Source organism: Oncorhynchus gorbuscha, linkage group LG23 (genome assembly GCF_021184085.1).
Source record: "Oncorhynchus gorbuscha isolate QuinsamMale2020 ecotype Even-year linkage group LG23, OgorEven_v1.0, whole genome shotgun sequence".
Taxonomy (NCBI): Eukaryota; Metazoa; Chordata; class Actinopteri; order Salmoniformes; family Salmonidae; genus Oncorhynchus; species Oncorhynchus gorbuscha.
The window spans coordinates 52,289,533-52,313,283 of NC_060195.1; the positions used below are offsets into that span (position 1 = coordinate 52,289,533).

The 23,751-nt window shown below is 41.6% G+C and overlaps 1 protein-coding gene across 2 annotated transcripts in view; it reads right to left on the reverse strand.

Annotated features, from left to right (window-relative positions):
* The window catches only part of LOC124010544 (alpha-1,6-mannosylglycoprotein 6-beta-N-acetylglucosaminyltransferase A-like), a 111,107-nt gene that overhangs the window by 11,871 nt on the left and 75,485 nt on the right, over window positions 1-23,751 (reverse strand). For both annotated transcript variants that reach the window (XM_046323082.1, XM_046323079.1), the window contains one exon: window positions 14,686-14,819. In XM_046323082.1, the coding sequence (XP_046179038.1) occupies window positions 14,686-14,819 (134 nt within the window). The remainder of the gene's footprint in view (window positions 1-14,685; window positions 14,820-23,751) is intronic.

The following is a 23,751-nucleotide window of genomic DNA, read 5'->3' on the forward strand; positions in this document are numbered from 1 at the left end:
AAAGTATTATGTTGTTATTGTATCTGAAACTCTGCCTCTAATCTGCAATGTACTCTTATTAATTAGAAGTGGATGACACACAGACAACATGAAAACAATGTCTGGTAACACTTAACTTGAATTCTGACAGGCAATGCATTATGATGTGGTTATATAACGCATTATAAGACTTATAATATGTCTTATTACCGTCTCCTTAAAATGATTTGGATTAAATAACAGCCATAACCTATTATGAGGCCTACTATAAGACATCATAAAGGTTCGTACAAGCTTATAACAATTGGAAATTACTAGACTATTATAGCTGAGACTAACACAGGAAATTATGTCAGGCAAGGAGCTCATTGCTGATAAGAGATGGCTCCTCGCTGGAGTAAACTGACTCAAAACACTTTCGAGCAAAACAAACGGAGTGAGTACTGTTGGATCAACATGATCTCTCTCGCAAACAAAAAGGGAGATAAGCAGAGCCTGCACCCCAAATGGCACCCTATTCCCTATAAAGTGCACTCCTTGTGACTAGGGCGCATAGGGCTCTGTTCAAAAGTAGCGCACTATGCAGTAGGGAAAAGGGGACGCAAAAATAAGTTTCAGGGAGAATGACGACGGAAACTAGTATCCACTGAGAGATGAAAGATGACTCATGCCTTCATTTCCGTCTCATTATCAAAATTGTAATCATGGATATTCATTGGGTTGGTGGCGATTTACAGTAAAAAAATACATCAAATCAAATAAGAGATTTGTTCATACGATTTGAGAAGTCTTGATTATAATCACTTTAGGTAGGTCTAATGTTTGCAACAATTTCCTGAGCTGTCACACCTAAATACTTTGAATGCAGAACATTCCTAAACTAGTCCATAAAATTGGCTAGTACTCATCGGGCATATTTTTTCACTGCACTGCTCATAGAAAGAAAAATGCAATAGTGAAGGATAGGATTCAGGCGACAAGCAGACAGCGGGAGGGGATAACCAACAAGCATCGATAGCGACATCCTCCCCGGAGAAACCCCTAATGGTAGGCTGCGGCAGGGCTGCCGTTTAAACTGAAGCAAGGAACAAGAGACTGGAACAGCTGCTTTCCTCTCACCCACGCACGTACATCCTTCCAAGCAGCCACCAGGTGTGTTCAGGTAGTGGCAAACTGCGCTGGCACCACACATTAGCAAGTCATTTCCAACCCGACAGGATCTGATCATTTAACAAAAAAATCAGTTTAGAATACATGTGGACCAGATCTTGCCCTGCAAGTCAGCATTTTTTTTGACTTATCTGGCAGTGAACATGCATTTTTGGTTGTAGGCCCTTCTAATATAATTTACTTGTGGTGTACAGTTTAATATTTTAAACTAAAAGGCAGGTTTATAGCCTGTTTGACCAGGAAGCCTACAATTTAAATAGGCTACGGAAGGATGGAGTCTCCTGCATTCCCACTTCCTTTCCAACAATTGCGATTTAAGAGAACATGTCGGCCTACCATCCAGAGAGTTAATTAATTGAAGAGAGAAGTTCTCCTGATATTTCTTATACCATGCCTTACACAATCAATAAATTGGCAGCCTTTCAACATAAGGCTACAAAATGTTCTGTCTATAGGCATAGGCTATCAGTGTACCACACAAGCACACACACGCTCACACCATGAGCAGATTAACTTGGTCAAAATGTTTCATTATTATAGACTATCAGAAAGAATGTGTCGGTAACTCTGCATTATAGTCTAACCTATTTTGAGCGAAAGCGCTGAAACTAGGGCGCTGACAAATAGCTTATCACTCGAGTCAATTAATATTAGTTAGCAATTTTAAATAAAATAAAATAACAAAATAGCCAACTAAATAGGAGAGCCCACATTTTTAAAATGTTTATCGCTCAGGTCTTAAAAATATGGGTAACCCCTTTTTCCTCTGTATCCATAATGTGCATAAATGAAGTTTTTACTCCCTGTACTCACTTTCATTCAGCTTCACATCAGCAAAAAACAACTCCATGTTTCAGAAACTCACTCTATATAGCCTTTGGGGCGGCAGGTAGCCTAGTGGTTAGAGTGTTGGGCCAGTAACCGAAAGGTTGCTTGCTCGAATGCCCGAGCTGATAAGGTAAAAATCTGACGTTCTGCCCCTGAGCAAGGCAGTTAACCCACTGTTCCCCGGGTACCGCAGACGTGGATGCCGATTAAGGTAGCACCCCGCACCCTTGATTCAGAGGGGTTGGGTTAAATGCGGAAGACACATTTTAGTTGAAGGCATTCAACCCTTTCCCTATAAGGCTAATCACTATTTTCCGCTGCGTCCTTCTCCTCTCCCACAATAGTAGCCTGTTTTTCCCGCAGTGGCTCGTTTTCATGAAGCGAAAATGCGGGTTTGACACAAAATTCTGAGATATTTGGTTTGATGAAAGGGGACACACAGGGATCTGAGGTTTAACTACAACATTCTGGATCCCAGGTCGGATCAAGGGTAATCGGGTCAGGTAGATCCGTGAAGACCTCTAGCACAGAGTAGTAGCTATGTCTCCAGCATCCTTTGACCTTCTAAGTCCAACACAAACCAATATTATAAACAACAGTCTAACTACCATACAAATCAATAACTTAGACAACGTTCCCCCCAAAATTCGAACTTCTATGAAAATCCATATTCTAAACATTCCAAAAACAAATCAACCTGCCTACAAGCTAATTATTTCTGTGCAAAGCAGGCTGATACAGAATGTCTCCAGCGCACACAGCATCCTTTGTTAGCTTTAGGAACAGGAAGGAGAACAGTGGAGTGACTACAGTACATCAGGCTCTCCTTTGAGTGTGTCTTACACAGGCCAGTCGCCAGGCCCCTAGGGATGCCCTATCAGATGCCTCCTGGCAGCCCGTTGTAATGGGAGCCTTAGAGTCTGAGTCCCAAATGGCACCCTATTCCCTATATAGTGCACTACTTTTGACCAAAGCCCAATAGGCCTTGGTCAACAGTAGTGCACTATAAAGGGAACAGGTTGCCGTTTGGTTCTCAGACTTAGAGAGAGCAGAGATCCAGGCAGGGTGGAGGTGGCTACCTGTAATTAGATGGTGAAATGTCTACTCTCTAATATGTGTACCCCAGAGAGCTGGGGCTTGGGTGGAGGGTTAGAGGAAGGTTACGATAGAAGAGTGGAGAGTAGGAAGGCGTTGATTGTGTACACACACACACACTAGAATGGCAAAAGTATGGAAATGGTGATGATGATATATGATTACAACAGTGAATCCCACAAGTTACCGCAGTGCAGACTGATTGTTCATTCTCAGTTCCGTGCCTATAAGGGGGTGAGGGCTGTTTAGGCCAGTAGTATGGCTACAGGCTAGGGCTCGGCTGTTTGTAGTCTAGCCCAATTATTTTCAAAGACATTTCAAAGTAAGTATTTGGATATTTGAAGTAAGTCGTATTGGAATGCATTTGGAAATCCACTTTGAAAGTATTGGCATATATTTGTCTGTGCATTTTTAAATACAAATATTTAAATACTCCATGAATTTGAAACCAGGTCTGTTTGGTCATAGGGGTATTTGAAGTAACGTATTTGGAAACAAGCATTTCAAAATAGTTTAAAATAGTAGGAAATCATTTAAAAAATAATAATTTGGCCACATTTGAAAAATACTCAAATACACAGACAAGAGGTATTTCAAATACAAATACACATGTACTTGAACTGGAGTGGAACTTTCTCTAGGGCGAGGGGTCATGTCCGCAGGTCTGCTGTCGGTATGTGAGGACTGGAATGAGGTGTTTGCTATAGCAACATTATAGCTTACACTCGCTTAACTGGTTTGGTTTATTCATGTCTGGAGGGTCACTCATACCTTCTGTGCTGTTTTTCTGAGAACTCCAGTCAGTTGAAACATGTAAAGCGTTGGTTGAGGATGGTCATCACAAAAAAGGCATACGCTATGTATACGTGAAGATATCATACAGCTAGGCCTATTTTCTATTTTCTCAAGATGGATACGGTTTTTGATACATCTTCATTTTTGATTAGCGTAACTATTTTCTTACGACAAATGTTTGTGATAAATGTGTGTGCATGCTTTCTAGTTGGTCTTGATCTATAGTATTGGATGGATTCAGTTATTTTTTGTCAATGATCTACACAAAATACTCTATATAGTCAAAGATGAAGAAAAATAAAACATTGCTATATCTTGATAAAATAAGTATTTAGCCCCTTGAGCCAATGCATTGTTAGAAACACCTTTAGTCTTTTGGGGTACGTGTCTAAGACTGTGGATTGTGCAACATTTGCCCATGATTTTTTAATCAAAATTCTTCAAGCTCTGTCAAGTTGGTTGTCTTGCCATAGATTTTCAAGCAGATTTAAGTCAAAACTGTAAAATCGGCCACTCAGGATCATTCACTTGAAAAAAATGAAGAGCAAAGGAGGGGAGGAACGGAGGAAAGAAAAGGGAGATATCATAGGAGGAAAGGGATCTAGGAAAGAAAATGAGGAAAGGGATCTAAGAAAGGAGGAAAGGACAGTCATCTCCTGCAAAGACTGAGGGTGTCCTAACATGGACACTATAGCCACATTTGTGGATTGTACAACATAAAACCAGTAGAAAGAGAGTCTGAAAATTCTGTAAACAACAAATACAGATCCACAAGCAAATATGTACGTGTCATTGCACATCCAATAGTTGTAAATTGTCCTGCTGAAAGGTGAATTCATCTCCCAGTGTCTGGAGTTTGCCTGTGCTTAGCTCCATTCAGTTTATTTTAATCATTACAATCATACCCATAACATGATGCAGCCACCACTATGCTGGAAAATATGGAGAGTGGTACTCAGTAATGTGTTGTATTGTATTTGCCCCAAACATAACACTTTATATTCAGGATAAAAAAGTGATTTGCTTGCCACATTTTTTAACAGTACTACTTTAGTGCCTTGTTGCAAACAGGATGTATGTTTTGGAATATTTGTATTCCATACATGCTTCCTTCTTTTACTATGTCAATTAGGGTGGCTACTTTGAAGAATCTAAAATATATTTAGATTTGTTTATCACTTTTTTGGTAACTACATTATTATATTCGTGTAAGTTTTGATGTCTTTACTATTATTCTACAAACGTTGAAAACAGTAAAAATAAAGAAAAACCCTTGAATGAGTAGGTGTGTCCAAACTTCTGACTGGTACTGTATATTTACCAAATTAAGAGTCTAATCTCACTCCATAAAAGGTTCTTAAAGAACATTATTCCAGTTCAGTGTGTTTCTGGAATGAGGACATGCTGGTTTATTGTAAGTAACTCATACCTTCTGTGTTGTTCAGAGAAATCCTGTCAGTGTGTGTGTTTGTGTGGAGAGTGTCTACGCTAGTGTGCAAATGCGAGTATGTGTGTGCGCGCAAGCACTTGTGTGCCTCCCACCTGTAAATGAAAACTGAGGGACATTGAACCGAGGACCAAGATAATGAAGACAACATGATGTCAGGCTGACTTTGGTGAGGAAGCTGATTCACTGCCTTCCTTAGCCTTTATGGGGAGTAGTATTAGGGAAATAATCAAACCAGTACATCAGCTTGGGGCAGATTATCAAAACGAGAGAGGATAGGCTTTTATTACATTGTAAATCACCTGGAAAAGTATGTGTGTGGGAATGCGTTCTGGAGTTGGGTTAAATGCGGAAGACACATTTCAGTTGAATGCATTCAGTTGTACAACTGACTAGGTATCCCTCTTTCCCTTTCTGAGGTTTTGTATTGTTTGACAAGACTGCGTTAGCCCATTGAGCTAAGCCGAAGAGGCCCTCGTGTTATGCAGGGCTCACCAGCATGTGTTGGGATACTGGAGCAGATTATTCTGGCAGTGGAGAGAACCTACCAAGTGTGAATACAACCCATGTACTCTCACAGGGGCAATATGGCCTAACGCTAAATCATTTGTAATGGGTTATGAGCTTCATTGAATCCAATTAAAATAGAACAGCAGAGGAGCACTTCTTTGGTTTATAGTTCATCCATGAGTTGCTCTTTGATCATGGGATGAAATACTATAGAACAAAAATAAGTCGATGCTGGATAGTAAACAATGTTAAATATTTGATTGGAAGTTTGTTTGCACAAAGGCTTTTCCGGCATTGTTCACTATCCAGCATTTTTTTGTTCTATAAAATAGAACTGCATTCAGTTGTAGAGAATCACAGCCCTTGGAATCTCCAGATACCGTATCTTGGTACATTTGTAAGTCTGTTCCTGATTCATCAGTCGTGTGTTCTTTTTATTTAACTAGGCAAGTCAGTTAAGAAGGAATTCCTGTTTTACAATGACGGCCTACATCGGCCAAACCCGGACGGGACGACGCTGGGCCAATTGTGCGCCGCCCTATGGGACTCCCAATCACGGCCGGTGGTGATACAGCCTGGATGTAGCCTATATTTCAGTGAGTTCTTCTGTACAGCTAGAAGAATATGTGTGGGTTTGTTTGTAAGCCTGAGTATTTGTACGTGTGCGAGTGCTCACGCTAGTGTATACGCCCCAGCGTGTCAGTGAGTGGCTCAGTGAGGAAAAACATGTCAGGGTTACATTGATGGATCTTTGTGCACTGGGAGGACTGTGGGCACTGTCTGTCAGCCAACATTAGCATTTCAAACACCAGTGTCATGCTCCCCTGATCTAAGGCCAGGGGGACCGGTGTTTCTTTTTTTATATCTCTCCCTCCCTCCCTCTCTCCCTCCCTCTCTCCCTCCCTCTCTCCCTCTCTCCCTCCCTCTCTCCCTCCCTCTCTCCCTCTCTCTCTGCCTCTCTCTGTCTGTGTCTAACTTTCTCTCTCCATCTCCATGTTCACACCCTCCCGCCGTCTCTCCTTCCCTACCTCCATCTTTCTCTCTTCCTCTCTTTTTCTCACCCACCCTCTCGCTGTCTATATTCTCACCGCACTTTCTATTCTGAATAAAAATATAAACGCAACATGTAAAGTATTGGTCGCATGATTCATGAGCTGAAATAAAAGATCACAGAAATGTTCCATATGCACAAAGCATATTTCTCTCAAATTGTGTGTACAAAATTGTTTCAAACTGTTAATGAGTATTTCTCATTTGCCAAATTAATCCATCCGACAGGTGTGGCATGTCGTTTTAGGGAATCCGCAGACCACGTGTAATCACACCAGCCCAGGACCTCCAAAGTACACACAGCCTCAACCACCTAATCTTACAACAACAAGACTCAAACAACTGCTGTTTCAGAGTGCGCAGAGCCGCAACCAACAGTCACCCTTCATTCTGCCTCGGTGAGTGTGCTCGGCTCAAGCCGGGTTGCCGTGGCAACGGCTCCTTGAGAGGCCTGCTTTTTGGCTGCTCGGTTATCACCTTCCCTCTCCCACTTCAAACATGTCTGTGACTGTTCGAGATGACCTGGTAGATTCAACCAGTTTGCATTGCAGCTCTTGGACACTGTTGGTGGTGTTGTTTAGGGCTATTAACCTGAGGGTTGCTGGTTCACATCCCATGGCTGACCTGGACAATGTAAAGGGAGTGAGTCAGCAGCCAAAGGCATCAGTATTCCACGTGCTACCTACTGCCATTGTGCACTTGAGGAGTAAGATATTTAAGTGATAATGCCAGAGAAGCCAGTGTTGAGGATATATTGGAACGAGTGTTGTTAGGCCCAAGTTAAAGTCGAGGGCCGGTTAACCGTGCCAATATATTTAAAACAAATTCATTAAAAATGAAAAGCTGAAATGTCATGAGTTAATAAGTATTCAACCCTTTGTTATGGCCTAAATAAGTTCAGGGGTAAACATTTGCTTAACAAGTCACATAATAAGTTGCATGGACTCACTGTGTGCAATGAATGACTACCTCCTCTCTGTACCCCACACATACAAACACAGATTCAGCCACAAAGACCAGGGCTGTTTTCCAGTGCCTCACAAAGGGCACCTGTTGGTAGATACGTAAAAACAAATTTGCAAACATTGAATCCCTTTCAGCATGATGAAGATATTAATTACACTTTGGATAGTGTATTAATATACCCAGTCACTACAAAGATACAGGCCTCCTTTAAAACAGTAACAAAGTTTAATGGCTGTGATAGGAGAAAACTGAGGATGGATCAACATCACTTTAGCTACATTTTACATTTACATTTAAGTCATTTAGCAGACGCTCTTATCCAGAGCGACTTACAAATTGGTGCATTCACCTTATGACATCCAGTGGAACAGCTACTACATAATACTACCTTAACAGAGTGAAAAAAGTAAGTCTATACATTTCAAAACATGCATCCTGATGGCAACAAGGCACTAAAGTAATACTGCAAAGAATGTGGCAAAGCAATTCACTTTTTGTCCTGAATACAAAGTGTTAACTTCGGTGCAAATTCAATACAACACATTACGGGGTACCACTCTCTATATTTTCAAGCATAGTGGTGGCTGATTCATGTTATGGGCATGCTTGTAATTGTTAAGCACTGGGTGGGGTGGTTTTCAGGATAAAAAATAAACGGAATTGAGCTAAACACGGGTAAAATCCTAAAGGAAATCCTGGTTCAGTCTGCTTTCTATCAGACACTGGGAGATTAATTCACTTTTCCGAAGGGGACAATTTCATTTAGTTTCACCTATTGACATTTCTTTGTATATATATCCATAAAATTATGCCGATTCATGATTTCATGAAGCGGTATGTCTTGTCCATCCACGTTAATTCTCAATGGGACAGTGGAGATTGAATTTCAATATTGAAACCATGTTGCAAAGGTCGGAGACAGCAAGGTTTTTACAAATTTCCACTGTTGAAAACCAAAGGCTAGTCGAAAAGGAAGGGGAGATGATGTCAAGATGTTTTTTTTTTACAGTAGAGATCAAGTTTATAAATTCTCTGGTTGGGCTGATGAGACAGTGGATTGGTCAGTGAGATGGAACAGTAAATAGGCATTTCAACATCATAGCCTTGGCAGGAGTTAACTTGTGGAATAGACACCGGCTAGAACACGGTTTTAACCAATTAGCATCCACGATTAGAACCACCCCGTTGTATAATGTAGTACACCCTCAGTCTCAAATGACACCTACAGTTGAAGTCGGATGTTTACATACACTTAGGTTGGAATCATTAAAACCCATTTTTCAACCACTCCACCAATTTCTTGTTAACAAACTATGGTTTTGGCAAGTCGGTTAGGACATCTACTTTGTGCATGACACAAGTCATTCTTCCAACAATTGTTTACAGACAGATTATTTCACTTACAATTCACTATATTACAATTCCAGTGGGTCAGAAGTTTACGTACACTAAGTTGACTGTGCCTTTAAACAGCTTGGAAAATTCCAGAAAATTATGTCATGGCTTTAGAAGCTTCTGATTGACTCAAATGATGTCAATTAGACTATTGGAGGTGTACCTGTGGATGTATTTCAAGGCCTACCTTTGAACTCAGTGCCTCTTTGCTTGACATCATGGGAAAATCAAAAGAAATCAGCCAAGACCTCAGAAAAAACATTGTAGACCTCCAAGTCTGGTTCATCCTTGGAAGCAATTTAGAAACGCCTGAAGGTACCACATTCATCTGTACAAACAATAGCACTGTCAATTACCTTTTTTTCTGTCGCAAATGTAGTACATTTCTCAGCGTAAGGAATCAGTGATATTTAATAAAAAGTTGGTGCTGTCTCATATCCATATCTCTGCTCTCGCTCTCGTTGTCTCTGTCTCTCTCTTTCTCTCTCTATTGTCGCGCCTGTCCTTCCCCTTATGTTTGCAGTTTCGGTGGTAATGTTCAACTCGGTCACAATGTTTACAGGGAGCCTTACACTCCCGGGCGACATGTCCTGTCTTATCGCAATTGAAACACTTTCTATCGTCTGATCCTGTCCACTATTTCCCCTTGTTTCCTGGGTCTCTTCCCCTTAAAGCCTCCTTTATGCTTATCTACAATTACCCTAATAGTTACTATTAGATACTCTGCTCCTTTCTGTTCTTTTCCTCTTCTGAGTCTGGTTGTGGGCGCCTGACCTTTTTCTCTCTGTTCTTGCCTTTGTCCCCTGTCCTTATTCTTTCTACAGTCTCTGTGATTGTGGCCCACCTGATCGCAGCACATGCATGGTTCCTCACACTCCTTGGCCAAATGTCCTGGCTTGCTACAGTTGTAACATTTAGGTCCCTCTCTGTCTTCTCTCTTCAAAGTTCTTTGTCTTTTCTCACCTCCACCCTTCTCGGCTATCTCTCCAAGAGTGGCCATTAGTTACTTCTTCTTTCTTAGTTACTTCCTTTTTCTTTGCTCCCTCCGTTCTCTTTCTAGCTTCAGCTAGCCGCACCCTGGCTGTGTCTAATCATTCTACCTGCTGTTTTCCCTCATTATCCCTGCAATTCTTATGCATTTGTATGATCATGGCTTCTAACTGATCTATGTCTAAACCTCCAGTGAACCCGTACCCCTTTCTCCATTTTGGGCCATAATATACATTTCTTTTGTCTTTTGACTCCATATATCTCTCATCCCAGTACATCCCGGGACCTCCTATGAGGATTTGCCACCCATGGTATCCTCTGATGTTGTTTTTTGTTTTTTTAGAAAATTCTCCTATACGGTATAGGATTATATGGTTGTTATTTACCTACGCACGTTCTTAGAATAATCCTAAACCCTTTTTAATTGGATTTCTATCTCTACACCAATACTCAACAAGTTCAATCCTAGCGGGATTTCTATCTGTTAATTATTTGAATGCATCTCAACACCAATACTCAACAAGTTCAATCCCCCCCTGTATATTTTCAACAGTCTCGGACTATCTCAATACAGGGTAGTTTCTTTTGGTAATGGACTTAACTACCACAAATCATTTCAGACCAGTCCCCTTGTTTCAGTGATCTGGTATGCAGTGCCGCCAACACTAAAATAGATATTTTGTATTTAAAAATATCTGTATCCACAGTAAAAACGAGTCCCATATTAACATAGCCTGAAAGGCCGCTCAGCAAGGAAGAAGACACTGCTCAAAGACCGCCATAAAAAATCCAGACCATGGTTTTGAACTGCACATGGGGACAAAGATCGTACTTTTTGGAGAAATGTCCTCTGGTCTGATGAAACAAAAATAGAACTGTTTGGCCATAATGACCATCATTACGTTTGTAGGAAAAAGGGGGAGGTTTAAAAGTTGAAGAACACCATCCCAACCTTGAAGCACAGGGTGGCAGCATCATGTGTGTGGGTGCTTTGCTGCAGGAGGGTCTGGTGCACTTCACAAAATAGATGGCATCATGAGGTAGGATAATTATGTGGATATATTGAAGCAACATCAAGATATCAGTAAGGAAGTTAAAGCCTGGCCGCAAATGGGTCTTCCAAATGGATAATGACCCCAAGCATTCTTCCAAAGTTGTGGCAAAATGGCTTGAGGAAAACAAAGTAAAGGTATTGGAGTGGCCATCACAAAGCCCTGACCTCAACCCAGTTCTATAGAGAATTTGTGGGCAGAACTTAAAAAAAGTGTGCGAGCAAGGAGGCCTACAAACCTGACTCAGTTACACCAGCTCTGTAAGGAGGAATGGGACAAAATTCACCCAAGCTTGTGGAAGGCTACCCAAAACATTTGACCCAAGTTAAACAATTTAAAGGCAATGCTACCAAATAATAATTGAGTGCATGTAAACTTCTGACCCACTGGGAATGTGATGAAATAAATAAAAGTTGAAATAAATAATTCTCTCTACTATTATTCTGACATTTCACATTCTAAAAAAAAAAGTGGTGATCCTAACTGACCTAAAACAGGTTATTTTTATTCGGATTAAATGACAGGAATTGTGAAAAACGAAGTTTAAATATATTTGTCTAAGGTAAACTTCAGACTTCAACTGTATGTTCATAGGGAAAAGTAGGACTGAAGGTTGATGTTATGGAAATGGCACCTTGATAAGTTCCTGCATTGGAATTAACAGCCTACCTTTACTTCATCTTTCATTGCAGTTAACTACTACCAAATCATACCAGACCTTTTTTTTTTAAATTCATTAACTCAAATCAAAACCATTGTGTAGCCTAAGTAATAAATTCTACATTTTGCTCTAATTGAGATTTAATACTTCGGCAACACATTTACTAGCACGAGAGCAGCGATACGCATGGAGGCACTCCAGACAGCAAGAATAGTGGATTATTCTCATTAGAGTTTGCCGGTGAAATGATCTGAAAGTTGTGCTTGAGTATGTAGACCACACAGTGACGGCAGACAGATGCCTCCTCTGCTGTGCCTAATTACATTTAAAGCCACTCATAAAGCCGATAAATCTCTCCTATATGGATACAGCAATTACCGTCCATTCTGTACCCGTTATAAATCAGACCTCCGCACACAATTGCTGCACCACAAACGGCACCCTATTCCCTACACAGCGCACTACTTTGGACCAGGGTGCCATTTGGGACGCAAACGGCTCCATTCACACACCTGCAGAGAGGGGAAGAGAGAAGCTAGCTGTGCACTTCAGCATACTGATAAGAGATAGGGAATATTCCCCTTAGTGAAGAGCTTCTGGGTTCTGTGTGAAATTAAATGGGAAAAACAAATGACCATCAGAGACAAAGCGATTGGAGGCAATGATGTTTGTTTGATCCCTGAATGTTGTTAAAGTCGCAAAAGCACTTGGTACTAGATTTCTTACTACACAGGATCTCTGACCTCTTATTTTTGTACGCCCACCCCTCATCATGTTCTAGCCTTGTAGGGAGCAGTAAATACCACAATCCCAAGATATGAGGGAGTTGAAAGGCTGTTTCGTGGTTTCCTTGATGAAAAGCAAATAGCCGATCAGGTCTCGTGACATCATCACAGTAGTCCCTCACAAGGCACTGCAGCCAGCACCCGCAAATTCAGGGAGGGAAAGTGCGAGGGAGGCCTTTTCTTTTCATGTTCATTCATTACCAGACTCCTCTGAAATGGCTGTTTAATTAAAAACTGAGGTAATGAACACGGCGGGGTGTCTGATTAGCTGCTAATGTTTTTCAAGGATAAGTGATGGGAGTTTGGCACTCTGCCCTTTAAGAGAGACTAAATGGCCCACTGTGCTGTGCCGCATGCGGGTTTGAGAGGGCATGTGGCAAGCCGCACTACATGGTTAATATAGGCCTGTTGTGTTAGGCAAATAAGTGTTGTGTGTGGATGCTGGTTCTGCAAGACATGGTCATTTCTTTGTGTGGTCACAGACCTGAGTTCAAATAGCATTTGTTGTTGAATGACCTGGCGCAATGGCACCAATCGAATAGTCCCAAAAGTGCAAACCCTGCGCATCTGGTACACCAGGCTCAATCTAATACACCTTTGAGAGAAAATAAATACTATTTGAACCCAGGTCTCTTAACCGGGATGACCAGGTTGGGTTATGGGTGGCATTACTGGCATCTCAACTCTCATCTGCCGACTATGTGTCAGCTGATTATGATAAAAGCTAGGCGTTGTTCGCCACAGATCTGAAATTACCTGCTTTTTTGTTTGTAGAATCTGCTTCCGCCTGAGTTCCACTGGTTGCGTCCAAAATGGCACCCTATTCCCTTTATAGTGCACTACTTTTGGCCAGGGCCCATTTGGGATGCACACCCTGTGTGTTAGACCTCCGAAAGATGGCTGGCTTAAAATGTTCCAACCGGCTTCTTTACAATGTTTGTCATCATCGCAGCCCTTATCAAATCTCACCAAGACATACAGAGTAGGCAGTAATCCAACAATGTGTAATGTGCCAACGAGCGAATCGCACGCAAAACGCTTGTGGCTGGTGTAGCTACAATCTATAAACCCTTTATGTCTTAGATGAAATAATCCCTGCGACAATGCCTCTGCACAACAGAGTCTGAGTTGGAATATATTATAACTAATCAGTGAGTAGAGCTGAAATCAACTATTTATCAACATAATAATAAGAAACTCGGGAATATGGTTTCTAAAGGAATACTACTAGTCTCCATTAAATCTAACAAAAAACTTTGCCCAAGGTTTTCAAAGTGTTCCAGTGACTTTCTTTCAAGAGTTAAGGAACTGGGTTACAATAGATTCCAGATACCAGGTCCCAAGAATTTATGGTGTAGCGTGTCTGGTGCTTTCATCTTGAAAGGCATTCTGTGCAAAGCAAGGCTCAGTGGACACTGTCACTTCAGTCACTACAGTCTCCTTAAAAGCATCCACAGTGTTGTCTATTTCCCTGTGATAAAGGGATGGGACCAGTTTCCTATTGAACTCAACTGAGCAGCACTTCCTTCTCTTTGAGCTCTATTCTAGTAGTGTTGATGTCTGGGAACTAGATCACTTATCATTTGTTGTTCTAAACAAGGAGATTCTCCAGTTGGTGACATGATATTCAAAATTCCAACTGAAGAACACTACTCTACCATATTCAGCTTCACCTTCAATGCTGATGTAGACAAAAGCATATATTTTTGTCCACGACAAAACGTTACCACTGCTCCCAAATAACTAAGAGCTGAGCAGAGTTTGTACACAATGTAAATAACATTATAATAAATGCTATGTAGCAGACAGATTTTCCCAAAGCAACAGTGAGTGCATTCATACATTTTATGTATGAGGGTGATCAGACAACACCAAGACACATTAGGCACCCCCAAGAGTGAATGTTTAATTTGAACACTGGCCATGCCAGCCACACGGGATACACAAGCTGAAGCGTCGTACCTTCCAGAAGTTGTCCACCTTGCCGTAGACCAGCGACTGGTTCTGCCGCTTGACTTCGTCAATGTGGCGGATGTCGCTGGCGTTCAGGTGTTGCTCCACCACAAAGCCCAGGAAGCTGTTGTCTGGCGTGTGGGCTGCAGGGGAAATAAACCACACAATATAACTGTCATTACACAGCCCAACTGGGATCACAATGATTATAGTACTGAAGATAGTTAGTTCACATTCATCCATTTATATACAGGAAAATGAAAACATGCCACAAACACAGGCTGTCATTGTACAGTTAATGGGGAACACAATGATGATTATAGGTGGGTGATGTTAGTTCATTTTAAAAAAGCAATTCAATTGCCAGCACCATATCGCTATGAGATCTGCATAGGACAACAACTATTTTTCTCTACATTAGTTGATTTATTCATGCATATGCTGTACAGAAACGAGTGAATAGCATGACAATAGGCCTAATGATTAGGCCTATGAGTATGCTATCTATTGTGTTAGCGAAGTAGTCGTCTGACTCATGCCTATAAGTGGAAAGTAAATATGAGGCTTATGTTAACCAATGAACACAGTTCCACATAGAAATGTGAAGTGGTGCGGCGGAGTCTGGCGCAGCGGTAACGCTCCCAAATCCGGACCACACGTGCCCCCATGGAGACGGGTGTTTGAGTCCCGGCTCGGCCAACTGTCTATTCCTTAAATCATTTCTGTGCCCCACTCGCTCTCCCTCCTTATCTGTATCCACATCTGTCCCATCATAAACAATACAATTATGTAAGGGGATCTCCAGAATAAAAGAGAAGAAAATGTAATGTGTTAATTAAATGTGAATTGATGATTTAACGTTCTATGATTAGAGCCTTAGTATTCCGTTTCTTCGTTGCGAAATGGATGGTGGTACTGTAACTATGGAAATTAGCTTGGCAACAGGTCAGAAATGGGCAACGGCACATACAGAGATTTGAAAATTAAGACAATGTTAAAAAAAATGTTTAAATGGGGGCTTCCGTGACCCCCCCCAAAAAAGCCAACAGAAATCTAATTGAAATAAAACCAGGTTGGGTCCCAAAGCCCACATGGCAGTACACTTTTGACCAATGCCCTGTATGCTGGTCCTATGGGGCCTGGTCAAAAGTAGTGCACTATATAGGGGAAGGGGTGCTATTTGGGATGCTTCTCATCCTGACTCTCTGGGCTTTGCTTGTTGATGGACTTGTACCCTCTTAAAGATCTACACTACATTCTCTGCTTCAAGAAAGGGGAGGGAGGGTTTTAGGCTACATGTAGCATCCTGTTCCTTCTCCACCGGGCCTGTTAAGTTGTTACATGAAGCCGTTTGTGGAAGTGATTTAATATACGCTCCTCGAGGGAGTTTACTGCTCTTTTAGAGCCATTGCAGAGCGCCAGTAAATCATGTGCAGAGACGACGTGTTGGGGGAGAAATTCACGGCCGCCACGCAATGTGGTGATAATGGAGGCTGGTCTCCCTCCGAGCCGACTGAGAAGGAGGAAGAGTGGGTGAGAGAGGGAGCTGCCGTCAGTTTCTACGGCCCAGGTGGGAAAGGGATGTGTTAGGACAACATGAGTTAAATCTTTCAACACAACAGAGAGCATTCCTCAAGACAAGCGGGTATGGGATGTGCATTGCATGCTCCCCCCGATTGCCATGTAGGGAAGACGGCGATGTCATCTACAAAATAGCTTCCAATACTCTACTCAGCAAACTGGATGTAGTCTATCATAGTGCCATCCGTTTTGTTACCAAAGCCCCTTATACAAGTCACCACTGCGACCTGTATGCTCTAGTCGGCTGCCCCTCATTACTTAAGTCTATGATAGTAAAGCTCCGCCTTATCTCAGCTTACTGGTCACGATAACAACAGCCACCCGTATCATGCGCTCCAGCAGGTATATCTCACTGGTCATCCCCAAAGCCAACACCTCCTTTGGCCGCCTTTCCTTCCAGGTCTCTGCTCCCAGTGACTGGAACGAATAGCAAAAAAAAAAATTGCTGAAGCTAGAGACTTATATTTCCCTCACTAACTTTAAACATCAGCTATCTGAGCAGCTAACCGATCGCTGCAGCTGTACTTGGTCCACCTGTAAATAACCCACCCAATCTACCTACCTCATCCCCATACTGTTTTCATTTACTTTCTGCTCTTTTGCACACCAGTATCTCTACTTGCACATCATCATCTGCTCATTTATCACTCCAGTGATAAATTGTAATCACTTCGCTACCATGGCCTATTTATTGCCTTCCTCCTCACGTCATTTGCACACACTGTATATAGACTTTTTTTTCTATTGTTATTGAATGTATGCTTGTTTATCCCATGTGTAACTCTGTGTTGTTGTTTTTGTGTCGCACTTCTTTGCTTTATCTTGGCCAGGTTGCAGTTGTAAATGAGAACTTGTTCTCAACTAGCTTACCTGGTTAAATAAAGGTAAAATATATATTTTTTTTTAAATAAAAATGTAGCATGCGTCAAATGGCCCCCTATTAAAGATGTTGTGCACTACTTTTGGCACCCTATTCCCTATATAGTGCACAACTTTTGATTAGAGGTCTGGGGGGGGGGAGCACTAGTGCACTAAAGGGAATAGCTAAAGGGAATAGGGCACCAACCCCCCTGTAGTAAGATACCTATTCCAAAACCTTCCTTTACTGTTACATGTAATTTTTCCAAATAATAATAGCGCTGTCATCACTCAGTGTATAAGTGGACGTGACAGTCTGCAGAAAAGGTTTGTGGGCCCAGCTGAACTATGCCAAGATGCCAGGCCAGTCGACTTCAATCAGCAGGCCAAAACAAGACACACACATGGCTCGGCACTTCATAGCAGGCAAACCATGCATAATGTAATTTGGGTAATTTTGTGGAAGTCATAAAAAGTAATTGGAAAACGTCTTGCACTCAAGCTGACTGGATACGGTCAAAAACGCAGCAGGAGACTTTGTTCCGGTTCCGTTGGCATGCATTGAAATGCGTTGCAAAATAACTGAATTAACAGATTTATTTTCAAATAATTTGATGACCCCCGGATTAAGGGATGCCACCAAAGGTTTTCTAAAAAGAAACAACTGGGGGGGGGGGGGTTCTACTAAGCTATATGGAATTGCTTTAAGAAAGTCATACCAAGGATCATTTTGCTATTTTATTGGGAATCTTAATTTGGCTTTACTGCTATTAGCCCATAGAAACGCATTGAATAGCATTCACTAAATGGAACCACAGACACCAAAAAACCTAAAGGCAGTTTGTTCAGAAGTGTCCGTCCTATATCTGAGAGATAACAAAGATCAGGAACCACATTTTTTGGGGACATGCATTTGACTGCTTATTTTTACCATTAAACTATCCCCATATATACACTGAACAAAAATGCGACATGCACCAATTTCAACGATTTTACTGATTTACAGTTCATGTACAGTCATGGCCAAAAGTTTTGAGAATGACACAAATATTAATTTTCACAAAGTCTGCTGCCTCAGTTTGTATGACAATAATTTGTATATACTCCAGAACCATAAGAAGAGTGATCAGATTAATTGAAATTAATTGCAAAGTCCCTCTTTGCCATGCAAATGAACTGAATCCCCCCAAAAACATATCCACTGCATTTCAGCCCTGCCACAAAAGGACCAGCTGACATCATGTCAGTGATTCTCTCGTTAACACAGGTGTGAGTGTTGACGAAGATAAGGCTGGAGATCACTCTGTCATGCTGATTGAGTTCGAATAACAGACTGGAAGCTTCAAACGGAGGGTGGTGCTTGGAATCATTGTTCTTCCTCTGTCAACCATGGTTACCTGCAAGGAAACACGTGCCGCCATCATTGCATGGCACAAAAGGGGCTTCACAGGCAAGGATATTGCTGCCATTATCTGATCATCAAGAACTTCAAGGAGAGCGGTTCAATTGTTGTGAAGGAGGCTTCAGGGGGCCCAAGAAAGTCCAGCAAGCGCCAGGACCGTCTCCTAAAGTTGATTCAGCTGCGGGATCCGGGCACCACCAGTACAGAGCTTGCTCAGGAATGGCAGCAGGCAGGTGTGAGTGCATCTCCACGCACAGTGAGGCGAAGACTTTTGGAGGATGGCCTGGTGTCAAGAAGGGCAGTAAAAGAAGCCACTTCTCTCCAGGAAAAACATCAGGGACAGACTGATATTCTGCAAAAGGTACAGGGATTGGACTGCTGAGGACTGGGGTAAAGTTATTTCTCTGATGAATCCCCTTTCCGATTGTCTGGGGCATCTGGAAAAAAGCTTGTCCGGAGAAGACAAGGTGAGCGCTACTATCAGTCCTGTGTCATGCCAACAGTAAAGCATCCTGAGACCATTCATGTGTGGGTTTGCTTCTCAGCCAAAGGAGTGGGCTCACTCACAATTTTGCCTAAGAACACAGCCATGAATAAAAATGGTACAAACACATCCTCCGAGAGCAACTTCTCCCAACCATCCAGGAACAGTTTGGTGACGATCAATGCCTTTTCCAGCATGATGGAGCACCTTGCCATAAGGCAAAAGTGACAACTAAGTGGATCGGGGAACAAAATATTGATATTTTTGGTCCATGGCCAGGAAACTCCCCAGACCTTAATCCCATTGAGAACTTGTGGTCAATCCTCAAGAGGTGGGTGGACAAACAAAATCCCACAAATTCTGACAAATTCCATGCATTAATTATGCAAGAATGGGCTGCTATCAGTTGCCCAGAAGTTAATTGACAGCATGCCAGGATTGCAAAGGTCTTGAAAAAGAAGGGTCAACACTGCAAATATTGACTCTTTGCATCAACTTAATGTAATTGTCAATAAAAGCCTTTGACACTTATGAAAATTTGTAATTATACTTCAGTATTCCAAAGTAACATCTGACAAAAATATCTAAAGACACTGAAGCAGCAAACTTTGTGAAAATGTATATTGGTGTCCTTCTCAAAACCTTTGGCCACGACTGTATTTCAATTGACTGATTTTCTTATATTCATTAGGCCCTAATCTATGTATTTTACATGACTGGGAATACAGACTGTTGGTCAGAGTTGGTCATAGGCTGTTGGTCATAGAGTTGATCAGGCTATTGATTGTGACCTGTGGAATGTTGTACCACGCCTCTTGAAATAGTTGTGCGAAGTTACTGGATTTTTGCAGGAAACTAAACACTGTCGTACAGATTGATCCAGAGCATCCCAAACAGGCTCAATCGGTGACATGTCTGTTGAGTATGCAGACCATGGAAGAACTGGGACGCTTTCAGTTTACAGGAATTGTGTACCAGATCCTTGCGACATGATCCTGCCCACTGAAGTCGGCATTCCATTTACAGCCTATGGCTGCCTGAATAAATAATTAAGTTAGGTCATTTAAGAACTCATAATAGTAAAATAGGAAATTATAATGTTATTAATGAATAAGTGCTGCGCTTATAGCACACTATATTTTATGATCATGTTATAAATATATGATGGTTAACAACTAGGGGTTATAATCCTATCGATTAACATATGTAGCCTGTAACGATGTTGGAAAAAAATAGTTTCATTTGGTTTTGTATTCAGTTAGTGCAGTATGTATTCATTCATATGATCTCATTTGAAGAAGGGATGTTCTCTACCCTGACACTTGTTTTAACCATGTCTACCAAGTTTTCAACCAAGTGTTTGAAAATCGCAAATCATAATCTCAATTCCAATATCTGGCAAAAAAAAAGGCAGTTCAATATTTTGTCCAAATCATGCAGCCCTATAAAGTGGGTATGTTAAAGTGTTTATCCTCGAATAACCATAGACTATTACATATCTTAGATGTTTCATCAGAAACAACAGCTTCTTGGGATGTATTATCCACAGGTGGTAGGTGGCACCTTAATTGGGGAAGACGGGTTCACACTAATGGCTGGAACGGAATAAATGGAATGGTATCGAACACAATCAATCACAGTTTCAATGTACTCCGTTCCAGCCATTATTATGAGCCGTCCTCCCCTCAGCAGCCTCCTGTGCTAGGAACATATGGAAATTGCCAATTTCATGAATATGCTTACAATACTATATACCTATCCCTCAGCCATATTTAAAAGAGAAGATCATAGATCAATTCAGCTTAATCTCAAGTTATACCTAACCAAATTCTCCCTACTGCCTCTCAAGACCCTGATGGAGGACTCCAACTCTACTTATGGAAACCTAATTTGTTTTTCAATTTTAAATATTTGGGAGTAAATATACTATATTTCCTACCTTAGATAAATAAAACCACTGCCAGAAACTTTAACAGAATGCTGAAATCAATCCAACTACTAGATGGAATATTATACCGGTTGATTTAAATATCTATTGTCTCAATGCAGGTGGGAAACATGGCTTCCGGGTGGGGCTGGAAGATGCGGGCTGGTGGATGGGGACTGAGGGGGGGAAATGGGTTGGGGTTATCATTGTAGGCATTTCTCCCAAAATAATTGTACGTGGGCCCCTCTGGAATTTAAAAAAAATACAAATCAAGTTGGCCACTAAAAAGAAAGAACGGCAGCAGCAGCGAGTGAGGACGGCCAAGTGTTGTTACTGGAGAACATAGGACAATTAGTTTGAAAAGTGATTGCCAATTCTATGAACATAAATAATGTATAGAAGCAAAAGGGGGACCAACTCCATATTGATGCCCATGATTTTGGAATGAAATGTTCGACGAGCAGACCACCTACTTTTGGTCATTTAGTGTACATTTTAAGTCAGAAGTTTACATACACTTAGGTTGGAGTCATTCAAACTCGTTTTTTCAACCACTCCACAAATTAATTCATCTTAAGCACCTTCTGATTATGAGCTGTCACTCCACACTGGTTGCCTCCATACCTTATATAAAGGGACAGAAAGAAGAAGAAGAAAAAAAAGAAAACATCCTGCTTAATGAATAACCCTCACTAACTACCATAGGGTTGTCGTACACACACACACACACACACACACACACGGTCGCACCACACGCACGCTCTCAGGAAGCCAGCATGTTGTCCATTCATTAGCGTTGTCAGGGTGGGGTGTAAAGGGGATGGAATGCACAAGGCTCAGTTAAGTTATCACCAGGGCTTTTGTGTATCAAGAGAGAGAGAGAGAGAGAGACACACACAGAGACAGCGCGAGAGAGAAAGAAAGAGAGAGCGAGAGAGAGAAAGAAAGAGAGAGCGAGAGAGAGAAAGAAAGAGAGCGAGAGAGAGAAAGAAAGAGAGCGAGACCCCCTGACTCAGCACTTTGTATCCCATTGAGGAGAAAATGCTAAATGAATGCAAACAGCAAAGCAGGCCCAGCCCAGAGCAGCACTGGCACAAAGGATAAGGCTGAACCTGTTGTTCTTAGAGATGAGCACTCACATTATTTGGCAGGTATCTTCTCTCTCTCTCTGTATCACTACATCTTTCATTATCTCCCTCCCCGTCCGTCTCTCCCTCACTCTTCGTGTCCCCCTCACTCGCTGTGTATAGAGGACTACTTTTTACCAGGGCCCATAGGACCAGCTCATAGGGTATAGAATGGAATAGGGTGGAATTTGGGATGACTCTCTGGGCTTTACCCCTCTGAAGTTTATGCTGATAAAATAATACAACCGTTCCTAATCAAAGGAGGGGTAGGGAAAGCAGCCGGTGCCCTCATTCTGTAGCATCCCATTTCACTGGGTCCTTATCGTAGCTCCTGGCCAAGGAAGGATGACTACTTCACAGCTGTCATCTGGCCATAATTCATCATAATCAGATGTTTATTTCTGCCTGAATTTTTAAAATGGCAAAAAAGGAAAACACCATCTGCTGATAAGAAATGTAAGAAAGTGCACTGAGGCCATATGCATTTCTGTGTGGCTTGTTGATTGTTAAATTCAAAGATGTTGAAATTGAAAGACAAAACATTCTAGCGTGAAATGCAATTCTATTCTGCATAGGTTTTGATAGGCCTTAAAGTGAAATTCAGGTGTGTCTTTTACGCCTGCTACATTAGGTTAATGTACTCTAGACTAAATGCACGCTCCCCTTCAAACCTCCTCTGCTTCTGCATTTCCCCTGCTAGTTTGTTTTCATTTAGGTAAATTCAGTTCAATGTTTTTCCTGAGGTGGAAGAGCAGATTTAAAATGAAAAGGGGAAAAGTAGCAAAGGCAAAAAAGGAAATAACCATCTGCTTGATAAGAAATGTAAGAGTGCACTGAGGCAATGTCCTTTTCTGTAGGGTTAATGAATGTTAAATTGAAAGATGCTGAAATTGAAAGACAAATTCTAGTGTGAAATTCTATTCTGCATAAGTTTTGATCGGCCTTAACGTGAAATTATATTAAAAATACAATTGGCTGGACATACAGAGACAGCTTTTGATCTACCAAGACAATTTCAGTTCGACATTTAGTTTCCCTATTCAGAACTTGTGGAACATTATTAAGATTATAAACACTGAACTGAAAGGACCTAAATGAAAACAAACAAGCAGGGGAAATGCAGAGGCAGAGGTTTGAAGGGGCGTGCATTTAGTCTAGAGTAGATCAACCTAACGTAGCAGGCGTAAAAGACACACCTGAAACTACATCCCCTACATACTGGTCTTGACAAGAAGAAAAAAAATAACTAGTCGGGGGAGGTTCTCTTCGGCACTGTTCAATCCAGTAAATGTGGAGGAGTTAAGATGGAGTGCCTCCTTGTTAATGTCCAAAAGCGGAAGTCGCGTCACAGGCTCTCTTGACATTTCCCCTGAAAACGGAACATCTGGGTTGTTGGGGACTCGGCAGAGGCTAGGAAGAGATAAACATCACTGTAATCAACTTCAGCATTTTACAGGGGGGAGTTTCCCTCTGACAACAGCCGGGATGTGTTCATTAGGGCATGCAACAAATATTTGTATTTACTCTTTGCAATGGAAAATGGAAATTAAGGTTTCTTGTTGGAAAAGTCCAGGAATAGCAGTCCTTGTTTTAGTTAGTTTTCTTCTGTTTGGCACCTGGTAAACCCCACCCAGGGCTGGTCTTCTAAACACAAACAGAGAAGACTAGACTAGACGACTAGACAACCTTGGCTGAA